The 17,025-nt window shown below is 41.5% G+C and overlaps 1 protein-coding gene across 3 annotated transcripts in view; it reads right to left on the reverse strand.

Moving 5' to 3' along the window:
- The window catches only part of JMJD1C (jumonji domain containing 1C), a 158,834-nt gene extending 143,713 nt beyond the window's left edge, over positions 1-15,121 (reverse strand). For 2 of the 3 annotated variants that reach the window (XM_039554089.1, XM_039554088.1), the window contains exon 1: positions 14,936-15,121. In XM_039554089.1, coding sequence (XP_039410023.1) covers positions 14,936-15,076 — 141 coding nt within the window. In that variant the 5' untranslated portion in view covers positions 15,077-15,121. The remainder of the gene's footprint in view (positions 1-14,935) is intronic. The other variant, XM_039554090.1, reaches the window with a different exon arrangement.
- Between the last annotated feature and the right edge of the window lie 1,904 nt (positions 15,122-17,025).

The following is a 17,025-nucleotide window of genomic DNA, read 5'->3' on the forward strand; positions in this document are numbered from 1 at the left end:
GTCAGTTCCTCACAGAAAAAGGATCTCAACTATTACATGTTTAGGCAATCCAGGTTAATTTGATTATTACTCAACTCCTCTGTCACTCCCAGTTATTAAAACCTCTACAATAAAGTCAAAACCAAGGGGTCTTTGCTGCATCTATAACATAAAACACAACTAGCATCACAAGTGATACATGTAAAAATCTGCTGACAGCTCAAGTTGCCACCAGCCTGTCATCAAGATGTCAGTGATGGTGGGCCTACTAAATCATCAGAAAAACATTCAAATAAAGCGATTCCAAAGCCTTTAGGATTGAAAAGGTATTGCTAGCATTCAAACTTCGAGATCAGTATTCACAAACTTTCAATAGAAATACCTCGTTTCACTTAGCACTTAGCTTCCTAGACCACAAATTATATGCGCGCAGTTCAAAAGTCACGAGTTTAATCCATTTCAAAAATTATTTCCTGAGTTGATACCACAGAAAAAAAACATGTGTGATAGAAATGAAAAATACATTCTCTGTGCTGGGGGAAGAAGTTCAGAATGTACTTATAACAGGAGCTGAATCAGACTGCTTATAAGCACAATCCTATGGTTAGGGTCACAAAACCCATTAAAACTCCCTCAGTGATACTAACATACATAGTTTGCACCTCAAGCATATTGTGCTTAAGACAGAACTTTCAGTGTTCATCCCAATACTATTTGTTTCTATCAACTCCTTCAAGGTCCTTACCCTTACCTATCTTTAAGTCCTACCCTGGGTTTGTACTTCAGTTATTACATCATTTTTTCCTTTGGACTTCACATTGCTTACACACAGCACCACACAGTGCTGTTATACAATAACTGTATAATCGTTCATAATGACAGTATCTGTCTTTTCTACATCATTTTGCCTCCTTTCTCTATTAATGTAACATATTGGGATTTTGGTTTCAAAGTCTTCAGACTCAGCTACAAAATGCCAAGTCCCACTCCTGATGTGTACTTAGAACCTGTCACTGGCTACGTTTGGAAAAAAAAAAAAGGAAAGGAAAAAAAGGAAAAATCCATTTCAACCTGCCACTTTTTGAGTTTTATCCCTGGCTATCCTTCATGTTGGACAGACAACTAAGAAACACCAATAGAGCTACTTTGCTATACACCTCGAAAATCTGTCCTACTCTCCTCTGTCAAAAGATTTCCCAAAGGTTAGGCTGCTGGACACAAACAATACACATTATAACCTCATTTCAGCTCCTTGTCATTCCGGATTTCAGAAACTCTGTGGCAGTGACAATTTTAGCTCTGTGTTTGTACAGCACCTACCACAGTGAGGTCTTGGTCAAAGAGTGTCCTACAAAGTAAACAGTTGCATAGACACAGAAACCATAATCTCAGCCATTTCAGAACTGAGACTTGGCAAAAGTTTATCATGTGATTCACAGTCTATTTACCCTGGAACATCTCAGTCTTACCTTCAAACAAAATCACATACACACAAGTCCATTTTTGAAGTTAACTACCCCCAATCCTTCAGATCATCTTCAGCAAAAATACACCACTAAATCAATTTATTGCCCACAGAAGCAGAGCCAACAGACCTGTGTAACCATCTACCATTACCAGAAGCAACCTCTATGTCTTTTATTTTTAAATGAGAAATCAATAGTTTCAGTAGGTTTGATTTTCACAATAAAAATGAAAGTTATTAGTTAGCTAACTATATCTTATTTCCTGAGGGAAGGGAGGTTTACTAGAGTCTTCCAGCTGTGAGGACAGGACAAGATGATTATGAGAATCCTGAAGTACTCTAACCATAGAAAGATGCAATAAAGAGATATGACCTAAGGAGAAATTAAAATACAGCTCACCACTGAGGTAGGCAGGGTACAGGAAATGCTAAACAGGACTTGGTAAACATCAGATTGAGTGCTTTGCACAGGATGAGAGAAGATTAAAAGCAGTGTCAATAATTTTCACTCATGTATTCAGAAAGATCTCAGTCTAATACGCTACTTTAAGACACCTTCTCCCTGCATACCACTTTCCATTGCCAATTTTCTCATGCTGGCTACCTTGGCTGGATATTTCTAAAACTAGAAGGTACAAAAAAACATAGAACACAGCAAGATGCATGGGGATATTATTTAACAGCACTCATTTCAAAGCACCTCAACAATGCCTTCTAGTTGCAATGACTGTGATATTAAGTGCTCCATGAAAGTGTTTAAAGATTTCTTTGCAAATTACTTTTATACACTACAACCTGTAGAAAAATTTTAATTTTATTATTTTCCCTAGGAGTGCATTTCCCATAATGCACATACACTTTAAGTTAAAGACCATTGCAAGCTCAAACCAATGGCACAGGCTAACCACCCTTCAAAGCATTAACCCATTTGGCATGACTGCTAAACAGGACCTCGTTTTCTTCCAGATTGTTAGTAAAATCTTTCATTAGAGTATATGAGTAAGTACTTTCCATCTTAAAAAATGTCAGTAGTGTTGGAAAACAGATAAAAGGATTACACAGAAGCAACCAACAGAGAAATAGAAAAAGACTTCAAAGCACAACTTAATAGCGTATACTGCCCCTAGTCCATTGTTACTGCTCCCCATATCACCCTTCACCACTACTACAAGTGACACAGACCACAAACCCAACCCCCTTAGCTCTCCTCTCCCAATCAACAATGCCAATGAAACACAGCAGAGCTAAGTCCTGCACACTCCATCACACAAGTACTACAGCAGCAATTTTCAAGTTCTGTTGCAAAGCAGATATATCCATTTTCCTATGAAACATCTCTAGTTTTTATCACATAAATGCCAATACTAGTAGGCAATATATCAAAACCACACAAGTTCTTTTATTACTTTCTACTATTGTTTCTAGGTGTGTGTATATATATATACACACACATACATATATATATAATTTTTAAGCATGTTTTCCAGTCAAGATTTCCTTACTAACTTGCAGCTACTGACAAATGTCAGAGGATCTGGATGTTTTTGCCCACAAATGAATTTCTTACGAAGCTTGCAAAACAAATGAATTGTAAATCCGTACACTCTACTGATGGAGAGCTGGCTGCTTGCCTAATAGGCAGGCCTGCAGTTCCAAACCTCATGCTGCCACTGCCCAGCTGACAGGCCCAATAAATAAAGGTATGGAATACTGATGTGGTGAAAAAAACCACCTGGTATTAATTAAAAGTAGCTTTCAGCAAAACACACATTTAAATTAGACATCACTGTCTCCTAAGGTCCAAAGGGAAAAAACCCACCAACTTCTCCACACTGAAGAAAAAGGTTAATTCTGTAGCCTCACCGGTTCAGACAATAAGATCACACTTCAATAGCCTGAGGGTGGATAAAGCTGCAGAAAGTGTTTGCACTTTACTAGACATCTGATAAACTAATCCCCTTCAAGGCTACCTGCCTGTTTGAGCTCTCATAACTGAAAGAATTCAACAGCAGCCTTAGTTAAAATCTTAGATTAAAAAAAATCAGCTGAAAGGGAAGCCAACCAAGCAGCACAAATTTAGAGAAAATATGAGTGCACTAGCACAGACACACTCAGAACCACTTTTCTGTGTGCCACAGGTAGTCCAAACCTACCACATTATCAGGCACCATCTCCCTCCACCACAGTATGTTTTAGGAAAGCAGTTTCCAAGACCTAACTTTCCAGAAATTTTCCTAACTCCCAGAATGATGCTGCTGTGTTATTATCCATGGTACTTAGATGGCCAGCCTATAGTTATCTATCCCAGAAACCCTGTAATTCTAAGTAAGGTTTGAGCTCAGGCTCTCTGTCCTATACATGCAGTCCCAAGGAAGAGCAGCCCATGCCTGCAATGTTACAAGTGAGTCTCCCTTTGCAGCCACGACCTGACAAATAACAAGCAGATACAGCTAAGCCCTGGGAAGAGAAGAAAACAAAGCAATTAAGAACAGCCACAAAAACCCCCTCAGTTCTACAACTGACATAAGAAATGCCAAACTGACAGCTTTAGGAACAAGAACTGCACATGGCCTAAGCTGTAATTAATTACACAGCAATACCAGCTTCACGCCTGTGCTCTGACCTTAAATAATAGATGCTTTTTGAGATTTCCTTTTTTCCCTGAGTTTAAGAAACCACTAGATTTGAAAAAAGCTATCAATTCAGGTACTGAACTTCAACATTTAGACTTTCCTTGTTTACAAACTTCTTAATATTTCTTTGTGCTAGAGAATGGACCCAGAGCAGCCAGAAGCCTTCCAGGACGGGATGCTGCCTTTTGTGCAGACAGAAGGAGCCTCCCTATTGTCAAATTACATCAAACTGTATATGGGTTTCTACATTCAAACCATCATAGTCCTCTCTTCTGTCCTTGCCTCCTCTGCTGATTGACCCATACGTTCTAGTTTCTGTACATGCTTGCCCAGTCTTTTCATAGGAAGTCCTGATTAAAGAAAGCTCAAGAACTGATAAAAAATTTTTCAGGGGAAAAAAAAAAGGGAAGAAAAAAGAAAAGTTCTTTTCCATTCTTTCCTGCCTCCAAACACTAACTAACTCAATCCTAAGATTCCCAAGGGCCATTCTGCATGTCCTTACATTGTCCTCTTCTTAACTGAAGACATACTTCTTAAAGGCAGACCAAGACCAAAACCAGATTTCTGTAAAAAAGGAAGGAAAAACACAGACATAGAACTAATTGGTTATTTCAACTGAAGCCTTAAACTCTTTCAAACATACCAGTAAACATTCCTGGAACACAAGTTCCAGGTACCTGGAAATGGGTAGTTACCATAATATAAAACACATCTTAGAAAAGAACCTAAGAGGGTATTGAATGGAGTCCTTTTACCTCAGCCAACAACCTAAGAATCCTCTGGAGATACAAACTTCCTCCATTTAAGAGGTACCAACTGAAGAGCCCTATTAAGTTTGGCCATTATTCTAGCAGAAGAATAATATATGGGCAAACTTAACACTTGACTTGCATTGTGTGTATCACATTTGAAACGAAGCCAGTGAGCAGCGATCAATTTTGCCATGTTATTGAAACATGAGCCATGCTCAAATGCATTTTTAAGTTATAATTTTAAAAAAAAATTAAAATCAGGTATCAGTAAATTTACTGTCAAAAAATTTTTGACAGGGAAAAGTATGCCAAGGTATACACACACATCTCACTTTACCTGAACAAGGCAATACTACAGAACTCAAAAAAACCCTGAATTAAGCAGTATCAGCAAGCCATTTTTCTAAGCATCAACAGAAAGCCAAATCTTTCAATTTTAAATACAACAATCTTTACAATCATTTACTAAAGTACTACATTCAGTTTCAAAAGAAACCATCTGATGGAATTATAAAGTTAATCAATGAATAATTTATTAAACAACATTTTTCATTTTCTATAGTCTTAGGTCTGACTCACTAAATTGAAATCTTCTTAAAAGCAATCAGTAACAAAAGAAACAGATTAATTTAAACTACAAGCCTTTAAAGGACAAAATACTACAAAGTAACAAAGCATTTGAAACATTTTTTATTTGTAAAAACAAATTGAAGTTTCTTTAAATGAGTCAAAATATATTATCTCTTTTAAAAGATCATGCAGAAGGAGATAAGGACCCCGTTACACAGAAAAGCTACCTATTTAATTGAGAAGTGATCATGACATTATCTAAAAATATTCACATATCACATTCTGACCTATATACAAAATTTAAAATATGATAATATACAGGAGGATCAGGTGTATTTAGGACAGCACACCTGAATTAACAGTTAGTAAGCCAGAAATATTTCATTATCACCTTCACTTTTTTTTGAAGCTTTACTCACTGCTTAGCTGCTATTAAATAGATTACCACCAAGGTTTGACCAGCATCTGGGTATACTAAATGTAAATGCATCTGCAATAGACAATTTTGCTACCAAAACTGAAAAGAAAAATCAACTATATACTCCAGTGAGGAAATAAATTATAATTTTTAAAAATTTAGAACTAATTTACAATGTTATCTTATTCCTAAAAAAAAAAAAATTAACTCAACAGTATTAAATTTAATCTGTTCAAAACAACCTGCAGAAAGGAAATCATGTGAAGATACACATCTTGGTGGAGATAGCCATTTAAGATAAGCAAACAAACTGCACTCTTTGGAATAATCTAGTTCAAAGAGACATTTATTTGGACAGGGTTGGTAGGGACTGACAGACAGAACAGATACCTCCTTGTCTCTTCAGTCAAGAAACAGTAAAGGAAAATTGCCACATTTATAAGCTCCAAGAGAAGAGTATGAAGTCTCAGAGCAGAGCTAATAAAATCCTGAGTGCCATGTAAAAATAATGAAAAAATCATGAATGGCAAACAAGGGGTGACTGTGGACTTGTACCTCACAACGCAGGGACCAAAGCATATCTGAAACAACAGAAGGGAATCCTGCGTATGATGCACAGGTAAAGCCTGACCCTTCTTTGTCAGAGGATGTTGAAAAGTTCACAGAGATTCAAAAAGATTTCCTACTAATTCGTTTATGAAAAACCCAGGAAGGGCTACAAAACTCAAAGACCTCTGCTGGATGAAGTCCCTGAGCTGCAAATCCCTATAACAAAACACTGAGGAAGTGCAGCCATATGCCAGAATTGTAGAGATGTGACAGCAAAGCATCACACCAGTTCTGAAGGCCACAGTACATCATTCCATTCAGTCTTCAACTGTATCAGCTTTTGTATTTTTGACTAAAATGTTGGCAACTAGACCACTCTTAGTTCCTAACTCTTTAAATCCCACCATGGGTTCACAGCCCAAAACTCATTAAACTCCCCACTAAAAGCTGCTCACACCATCCATGTCTTGATTGCACGCACTTGCTCCTGTCTTTGATGAAGATAAAGGCTGAAAAACTGAAGTCTTCAATTATGTTGTAGGAAGAATTAGGGTGCAATAAAAAGTACAGATTAATTACAAACTCCAGTCTAAGACTTCAATACAATTTCCTGGCTCTCCTTCTCAAAGATTTTCTATACTGACTGAACAGTCTAGATCACGTATTTTCTATTATTACCCCAACAAGTTTCTTTGTCTGCCTGACTTTGGCTTTTGGGCTGCTTTGTTTGTTTTTGAAAGGTAATAAATTTACATTCCATGTTTCAGGAAAGAAGAGAAGCCAAGAAAAGCCAAAAAATAAGGAAATCAGCTGGAGGAATGTTTCAAAATTAACTATGCTTGCCAACACTCCTCCAAAATACAGCTTTTCCAGTCCCTCCTCCAGACATGCAGGACTGAAGAGAGTTGACTTGGACCACCTGGCAGTGACTCAGCAAGTGCTCTCTTTTTCATAGAGCAATCAAAATTCAGATTTCAAACCATCATTTGATTGAAGAGCCCTGTTCTCTTAGTGAAAAACTATAACCATGGTGACACAACCCAAACAGTAAGTCAGTGGTGTCTACTTGAGTTACCTGCAGTAAAGCCTCACTGCAATCATTTCAATATCTGCATCAGCTATAGTGCTGTTCACAACACTCAAAAAGATCTTCATGTTGATGCAGAAGTATTATAGGCCACACTTTACTGAGTCATCAGAGGTTTATGCATTTTAACATAGAGATGCTTAGGTTTCCCTCAGAGCATTTAGTTTCACACCTATTCTTCCAAAACCTGCTTTTGTAAGTCAATCTTGCATCAGCAGACATCAAATGATCAAGTTATGCACTATTGTGAACATTTATTTCTTTATTCAGCTGAAAGAAGAAATTACTCATACTATGTGAATAAGTATCATTAATTCAACTGCAATATAGCTGAACACATCTACTAGCTACAGGGACTGCACACAACCCTCAAAGGTATTCAAGTCAGTTTTCAACTTCATTCAGGCCATGGTCCAGAGACATTTCTCCTGAGCACGGTTCCGCCTTAAGCTGCTCCTACCCGTGAATTGATCCCATACCACCTCCTCAGCCTCAGTACAACTGCTTGAAGTGCCATATGGTGAACGATCAGGAAACTGCTCAGGGTTAAAAAAAAATTAAGCCAGCAGTGCCACCAAGAGAAATGTCTGTGGAACCACAGTCTCCAAAACTTCTAAAAACGTTGCCACTGGAGGGTCAAACTAGATGCTTTGAATGCTCACCCTGCATCTTTCGTGCCCATGAAGCTCCAAACAGAGTACATGAATTAGCTCAAAGCCAGTTGCTATATGTACATGAAAGTAACCTCCTCAGGAGCAAATCAAGTTGCTTCATTCCACTTAATTCTGAAACATAGCAACAGCTATTTCAAGTAAAATAATAGTATTTTAAAGAAAATTACTAGAAAGCAAAACACAGCAAAGTCCTTGAGGCTTCTCTGGATCCCCTGCTCTCATTCTTTCTTATAACATGAAAATTACAGTGCACAGGTATAACATCAACTAACAATAGTAACTTACTGGAGGAATCAATATAGTGAAACAACATAGCATTAGTTTAGCTTAGAATTCTCCACCAGTGTCCAAGGACAAGCTGGTTAGAAGCAGAGCACGCCTCAGTCCCGACCTAGCAGTGTGAGGAGGGAAACCCTCCCTGCAGCAACATGGGATGTCAGTGCCCAGAGCACCACAGTGGGCAGTAACAGCACAGCACAGAGGTGTCTCTTCCGAGAAAAACACTTGCTGCCAACTTCAGCTCAACTTCTCGGATGATGTGTAGCTACTTTTTTTCAGCAAAAGCAGAAGCAGTTTACCAAGTCCAACTGAAAGGGAAAGTCAAGCCTAATCCCAGCAGAGATTCAAGATCACTGATGGAACTAAGCATCTCTACAGTTCAGTGATGGTAGGATTAGAAGAAGGCTGAGTTGACTTTTTGGCCAAATTTCCCAAGTACCACTTTTAAAATTCATTCAATTTGACATTAAATTAACAGTTCTGCTGTTCTCAAGCAGTTTTTGAGATCCTGGTACGTGCACAAGAAGAATGGCTTCTTATAAAATAGTTATTCATTCTTTACAACTCTTTATGATGGCTATACCGTACTTTTTGAGACAGCTCCAAAGATTCACACAGAGTTCTAGAAAAAGAAAAATCTGAGGTAACCCAAATCTGGAATAATACAGTATTTATATGCACAACATATAAAAGGCAAAAGCAATTTTTAAAATTAATATTTGATATATCTTTCTAAGAACCTCCTGAAAGATTTAACTATAGGGTAAAACCTTTCTTTTTCCATACTTTGTTCACTGTTGCTTACTCTGCAACTAGCCAGCAAATTAATTGAATTATTTGTCCCTAGCTCAGGACACCTGAACTCTCTTTGCAATCTTGACATTCAAACAAACTTTACTCAAAATCCTTCAATGCAAGTACATTTACTTATTGATCTACATCATACTCAGGTTTCTTTTAGTAAAAGAAGTAAAGAGGGAAGGGCAGAGCGTAAAGCACTGAATCCTTGCAGTCAATTTCATAGGAATACTCCTTGGTTTGATTTTTGTCAAATTACTGTGAAAGAGATACTCCTTCCTGAACTAACTCTGGAAGACAGATGAGGCGACATTCACAGGCACAGGTAAGCTCAACCTTACTAGAAACACAAAAGGAAATAGGAAGTTTTCTTTACTGCTTAGCCAAGATTGCCCAGCTGACATGCACCAAACTTACAAGACTCTTGTTGGCATCAATACTGATACAGAACAGCAAGAATAACTGAAAATTGTCTAAATCCCTACCGTGTTTTGAGCTTCTCCCCCTCCTTTCAAACCAGATTCAAAACACACATAAAACACATCCTACAACAACATTCAGAGGTGGCAGTGATGAGATAACCTCTGGCACGTCTTTAGTGTCATCTCCAATAGCTGAAGTAAATAACGTGACAGGATCCTCACCAACAACTTGCTCTTCATCTTTAACCCAGATGCTAGTACAGAAACATACAGAATTTTTAAATTCCATTAACCACCAACAAGCTGTGCACAACTAGCTCAAAGCATATTTATTTGTTTACTTCTTACAATAATTTTACTGAAGATTTTTCTCCATCTTCCAGTTTATGTCAAAGTTAACAACTCAAGGCTGCAGAGCATGTACTTCTAAAACAAGGAATAAAAAAAGAAATTTCATTTTTAAACAGACCAGCTCAAATGTGTTCAAAAGTTAACACATGCACTTTCACCTTATAACACTATCTTAGCAAAAGGAGAACAGAGGACCACATGCAACAGACTGCACTAAAAATCAATATATGGCAGAAACCAAGTGTAACCTACAGAAGTGCAATTCTGTGCCTCTATGACAAAGCCAGATGGCATTCAGAAACTTTGGGAATGCAGAAGCAGGAAGATGAAAACAACTACAGTGTGTAAAAAGTTTAGGTAAGAGGAGCTCCACACAGTGAAGGAAAATTTAACTTCATCATTTGGTGAGAAACTAATCAGTGTATGGAGTACTCGTCTAAAATATCTTTTATTTTCCAATTATCCGAAAGTATTTAAAATTATTTTCATGTTAACTGTAACACAGCAGTAGTAAGTTTCCATTACATTTTGTGAACTTCCATTTTACTGTTAAGTGGAGGCAAATTCAGTTAAAACAGACACACAATCTGCTGATACTCTCTTCAAATGGTTTTACAAGACTTACTGAATTTTTAACAATTCTGTGCTTGCAAATTACCAAATATGAGATACTAAAAAACTACAATTCACCAAAAGTGTTAGTGTATTGTTTATACCACTATATCTTACTGACTTTATCGTAAATAAAAATGACACAGCTGCTTCAAACTATCATTAATATTTAGGCTTTTATGAAGAGTATCTAATGTGGTGATTTGTTGCCACAATATATTTCTCTATGCACAATTATTAAATGTTAGCCTCCCTATCATAATGCAGTAAAGAATACCAACTCCATTTTTATGCTGTCTGCCAAACCAAGAGCATCATGGCAGAAAAATTCATGCATCAATAAACATCAACTTACAAATTACTGAGATTTTTTTTTTTTATTAAGAGTTGCACACTGTATGTTTAAAAGTTTACTTCCATTTTCTCTTTCATCACCACGTCAAAGGTTTGCAGTTTGCAACCTGTGGCCCAGAAAGCAATTCTTATGGGACAGTAAAGACCAGGGAGATCATAGGGCATTGACTCCACCTCTTACCTCCTGGCCATTTCTTTATTTGCCCAGAGTTATCACTGTAATCAGAGCAGCTCACAGGCTTTTCCAGGCATTTAGAAGGAAGGAAAAATAGAGTTCCCAGTTTCCTCTAACAACACTTGGTGTGAAGCTGAAAATAGTTATGAATTCTCTCAATGGCTATGAAACACATACAGAAATACACACAGAAACACATATATTAAACTTCTGTCCTTGTTTTTATTTTTAAACAAATGCTTTGCATGCAACAGCAATGTCCAAAAAAGAAAGATCAAGAGGTCTAACTTATAAAGATGACTCAGACCATGAAAATCAGCAAGAAAACTCCTGGATTAGATTTTATACATTGCATACATTATACCTGTATGACAGGTGTTTACAACATCTGTAAACACTACAGGATGACTAAGAAAGAGGCATGGCTTCCACACCCTGACACGCAGGGTCTCATGTAATGGCAAGAGCATTCATACTCCAGGAGACCAACAGCACTCACAACCAGTTGTCCTCACCATATTCCCCACTAGTGGGGAATTAACAGGAAAGCTGAGGAAGGCAAAATGGCTATAAAGCAGTGGGAGAAAAGACACTTTGATAGTGTTCTCTTTGTAAATAAATGCATTTAAAAAAAGATACTACATATCAGCTATATTGTAGTCATGAAAAGTATAAGGAAAGAGTCATTTAATATACTTTCATGGAGCAGGAGAGACCTAGCAGGAAGAAAATACTTTACAATTGAGTTCTTTCCTATATTTTCTTATCAAAACAATAATTTAAACTATGGAATTAATCATTAATTTAGCTATAAAAATACAATCATGAAAAAAATTTAGCAGCATACAAAACCTGGCCTCTTGATTTCCCTGCTCAAAGGTGCAGAGCAGCCAGTCGAGCCTTCAGGTCTGGAGTTCCTGATTTAATGAGTAGTTCTGTTTACGGCAGAACTAATGAAGCTCAGTTTCCTCCGGATTTGCTTCTACAAGCCCTGTGGCCACTTAACATTAATTACATCAGTTGCCTCTACGCTTGCCCATGTCTCCTTGAGCTCCTGCACCCCATAAAACTCCCCCTTTGCCCATATATTCCCATACTCACACACTGAGGCTTGCTCTCACACTTTTGTTAATGCTCAGCTCTTTGTCACGCCCTTAAACCCACCTTCCCATTCCATCAGTTCCATCACCTGTCTCTGAATGGCGCTAAGAAAGAGGCAGCATATGCTGTAGCTGGTTTGAAACTGGATGCATGCTGGCTGGCCAGCTGGAGATCGCCTCTTCACTTCCAGGAGAACACCAAATGCCATGACCTCCTTACCTTTATGGTTTTTTTGGGGAGAGGGTTCTCAGATGTCAACTTTCATAGACTGGGGGAAAGCAGTCTTTCTCAAACCTCTCCCTGTTCTTAAACTGGTTGAAATTGACTGGGGAGTTCACACTTACTCAGGAAGAAAAGACACAAAGCCAGTGCAATTAGTACTTCCTTTCAAAGCCAGGATTAAAAGGTAACTCAGTTCTAGCCAGTTGCAAATCACATTGAAAATGCCCACTGCTGCCCTCCTCCTGTCCTGTGCTTCAGGGCAGCTTGTGCATTTCTCATTCATCCATCCCATTCTTGAGAGACCAGGAAAACACAAAATTGACAAAAAGTCAATTTCAACATTTTTATGCTGCACCCTGTGGGCAGCAATGAAACTGTCAACAAGAATTACCGCTTCACTCCAGTGACGGGGAGCAGAAGGCTCTGGAGCTATTCACAGGGAAGGCCACCTCAAAACAAAAGCCATGGAAGGATAAGAGCAGTAGTTACTCCAGCTAGGATAGCACACGTAGAACAGGGCTAACAGAAAAACGTCCTTGTCCTTTGCTGGGGGCAGGGGGAGATGATAATCACATTAGGAAATATCGACTAACAAGAAATTAACGTTAATTATAAATGCAGAAAGAGAGTCTAACCGACAGAAACTACCTGTTGCTAAAGGAAACCTTATCATTTTTTCCTCTATCCACCCCCTTCGTGATTTATACTTCTTTGTGCTCTGAGGCGAGAGAACACGTAACACAAACCCCAAATACTGCATTTTAAAGGGGGCAATGATGTTGCCGTAGTTAAGTACTAGTGTTAGACTCCTTAGACCTAGAAAGTATTTTCAAAACCCTCCCAGGCTTCCAGCACTCGTAGGTGACTAGGAGCGTATCTACATAGCATAATGCAGTGCTGTGTAGCTAGCTTGAACACCAGAAGGAATATGGCCACGTTAGCACTGCACTGCACCCATGCTGAAGTGCAGCTGGAGCATCCATCCTGCTTCTCAGGTAGTCTAGATCTATCCAAATGGTACTTCACTACAATACATAAGCACACCCTTAGTCATCCTGCCTCAGAAACCAGCTGTAACATGACAGCTCTTCTTTAAATTATCAAGAATAGTAACGAGAGAGCATCTGAAGAGAAAAACACTCAGACACCAAAGTCAGGAAGAGGAGCAAGTTTTTACAATAGGCAGCATGCATCTTTCATTTAACAGCACACACAGCCCCTGAAATGCCTTTCTCTCTTTCTGTCAGCTCTGCCCCTAGAGTTTACAAATTATGGCTCTGACTTGTAAATATTAGTAAATACCTCCTTAAACCTTACTCAGTGTTTCCATAATTGTATACAGATTCTAGAGACTACCCTGCAAGAAAAACATCCAAAATAGGTTCTAAAAATAAAGCGTTCTAGACGATTCTCACATATAGCCAAAGGTTGAAAACACAAGCCATTTCATGAAGAAGGGCATGAACAGAATGCTACTTGAATTATAGCTGGAGAATGGGGAAAAAAAATCCAGAACAATATGCCAAAAAAAACCCCCCAAGAAAACCAACCCAAAATATAGTAAAAAGTAGCATCTGAAGTCCGCTCTCTCTTTCTGAAACAAAGCTTGAAGTGAACGAAAACAAGAGTTCTTAATTCTGTGATTCACACTTCTCGAACTAAGCAATCGAGACACCAGGCAATTGTTTGCCTGATGAGTTTGTAAAAAAGGCAACATTCCCGATCCGTGTCGGGCTGTGAACGCCGCCCCCTTGCCAGCAGCAATATGGATTGCCCAGCACAGTCCGGTGATTCCTTTTTTCAGCCTACGTAATGCCCATTTACATAGTCGTGATATTTTAAAATGTGCTTTCAGAAGCACTAAATAACATAAAAACATGGAAGGAGGTAACCACAGCGGTAACACAGCGCTCCTGTGACTGCGGAATTCACGAACAAAATAACGACTAAGTCCGGGGAGCACAATAAAACTCCATTTTACAGATTATGCATTCAGAACACCAACCCAAGGAAATCCTGGCCGTGTTTCCCCCCCACAGCGAGAGTGTGTCTGAGCACAACAGAGCATATCCTGGCTCCTTCGCTAACCTCCACGCACATTCCTACACCCCTTAGGAAAACAGTGACAGCGGACATGAAAGGAAGGGAAACAATGACATTTTTTTAATAACAACGTTCACCAGCGTGTTGGACCCAGTCGGACAGTGCTACGCGGCGGCAGTTTCTGCATTCCCCCGGATCAGCCGCATTCTCCCCTGCTGCTCCAGGGGCAGCCCGATTGTCCCTCGGTGGCCAGGCCAGGCACCGGCCCTCTCTCACCGCGGCTGCACGGCCGGGGCACGGAGGGGCCGCACACGCCGCGAGGAACCGCGCCTGGCGCCGGCCGCGACCCCCGGCTCCACGTCACCGTGCCCGGCCGGGCGCAGGGCTGTGTCACGCCGGGCCCGCCGCCCCCCGCCGCAGCCCCCGGCCCGGCCCGAGCCGCGGCTCTTACCGCCAGGTCGGGGCTGTGCGAGTCCCGCTGGGACACGGCGCGGATGACCCCGGCCCGCCAGCGCCCGCTCTCCGGCGGCTCCTCGCCGCCGAGGCACAGGAACCGCTTCCCCACCAGCTCCGGCCGCGTCTCCACCGCCATGGCCGCCGCCGCGCAGGCACCGCACCAGCCGCCGAGCCCGCTGCTCTAGGGGCCGCGCATGGCGGGCGCGGGGCGGGGACGGGCGCGGGGCTCTCGGGCTCACAGCGGCGGGAGGGTCGGGACCCCTCGGCCGCGCCGCCGCCGCCACAGCCCGACACAAACACCGAGCGAGGGGCGGGGGCGGGCCGGGGGCGCGCGCTCCCTCCCTCACCGCCTCCCTCGCTCCCTCCCGCGCGCACCCGCCCGCCGCGCTGCGGCCCCGACCACTCCGCCCACGCAGCCCCACTGCCATGGAGACCGCCGCCGCGCGACGTCTCCCTCCGCCAGGCAGCGCGGGGCGAGCGGCTGTAGCGCGGCAAAGAGTCCGCGGCAGCTGGGGTGGCACCGGGACCCTGCGGGGGCTCGTCTCGTCGCCGCCTGCCCAGCCCCGGCCGGGGCAGCACGACCCTCACCTGCCGCCCCGGTGCCCCCGAGAGCAGCCCCGCGGTGAACTGACACTGGCGGGGTACCCGCTCCCTGCCTCCGGTGCCACGGCGGGAGTTCGGGCACAGCCTCTCCGGGGTATTTTCCCTCGGTGGAAGAAGCGGCTGTTCGCCCTCCGCAGGCTCGCCCACACCCTACTTAAGGCGCACCACTCCGAGAACTCATTAATGTATATCAATGTCTGAAGGCGGGGTACCAGGAACCAGACTCTTCCCGATGGCACCAAGCAATAGGACACGAAGCAACAGGCACGGTGTTGCAGTGATGCACTGGAAGTTCCACCAGAACAGGAGGAAGAACTTCTTCACCGTGCGAGTGACACCGGAACAGATTGTCCAGAGAGGGTGTGGAGTCTTCCTCGCTGGAGATATTCAAGAACTGTCTGGGCACAACCCTGTGCCACGTCCTCTAGGACAACCCTGCTAAGAAGGGAGGTTGGACCAGATGTGCCCCTGTGGTGCCTTCGAGCCTGACCCATTCTGTGATTCTGTGAGAGCCCAGGCTGGCAAGGGTATCCCAAGAGCCAGGCACCAGCACACTGATGTCCCAGCCCACCAGGGTTTAGGAGAGCCAGGACCAGGTCTGCCATCTGCAGCACCTTCTCCCCCAAAGTCAGTTTGTTGGGGAGTTCAACAAAGACACCCATCCAATCCATCCACCTGTCCCTACTGCAAAGACTACAGAACTCCCTGGGAATGTAATGTCGGTTTAGTCCCTCAGAGGCTTTTAGAGACAGAAAACTTCAGACCTAGAAGACAGTATTGAATTCTGCTGAATGCCAGCAAACAGGATATCTAAGAAGTCACTTCAGAGACTCACAAGGGCTTCGACTGAGAGCTTGGGCTGTAACACCCAAGGAAGCCATGCAGCCATGTTCTGTAGCAGTAGCTATCGGTTTGTTGTTCTTTCCGTGGATCCCGTAATCATGCTGTAGCAATGCCATGTTTGCATTTTAAGAGTTTTTCCTTCATGTTATCTGGAGGTGTAGCTTTCCTGAACTTCTGCCTGCCTTTACCGATATGCTTGCCCTCAAGAGAGCAGGTTAATGATCTCTCATCTAGCACTAAAAGCAAATTTGAATAGTGCATTTTTGAAAAATAGATTATGAGGCAAAAGCCATAAATCAAGAGTGCCAACTTCCCACATTCCTGTATATTTTAGTGGAACAAATAACTGTAAGAGAAGTTAATTAACAGAAAACAAACAAAAAAAGAAATCAATTCATCTTTCACCATGACAAGTTTGTTCACAGGATTAGAATAACTCACAAGGCATCACGTTTATACCAGAACCTATAGATGGCCTGGCATCCCAGGCTGTAATGCATGGAGGTGTGCTCTTTAGAAGCTGCAGAAGCAACCATAGTGCATTTGAGCTAAATGAGATCTTCATTCACATTCCAACGTAATTCTACAACCAACAAGAGAGTACTGCAGTCTTGCAGAAGGAACAAAAATTATGTAAGT

The sequence above is a fragment of the Corvus cornix genome, chromosome 6 (genome assembly GCF_000738735.6).
Source record: "Corvus cornix cornix isolate S_Up_H32 chromosome 6, ASM73873v5, whole genome shotgun sequence".
Lineage (NCBI taxonomy): Eukaryota > Metazoa > Chordata > Aves > Passeriformes > Corvidae > Corvus > Corvus cornix.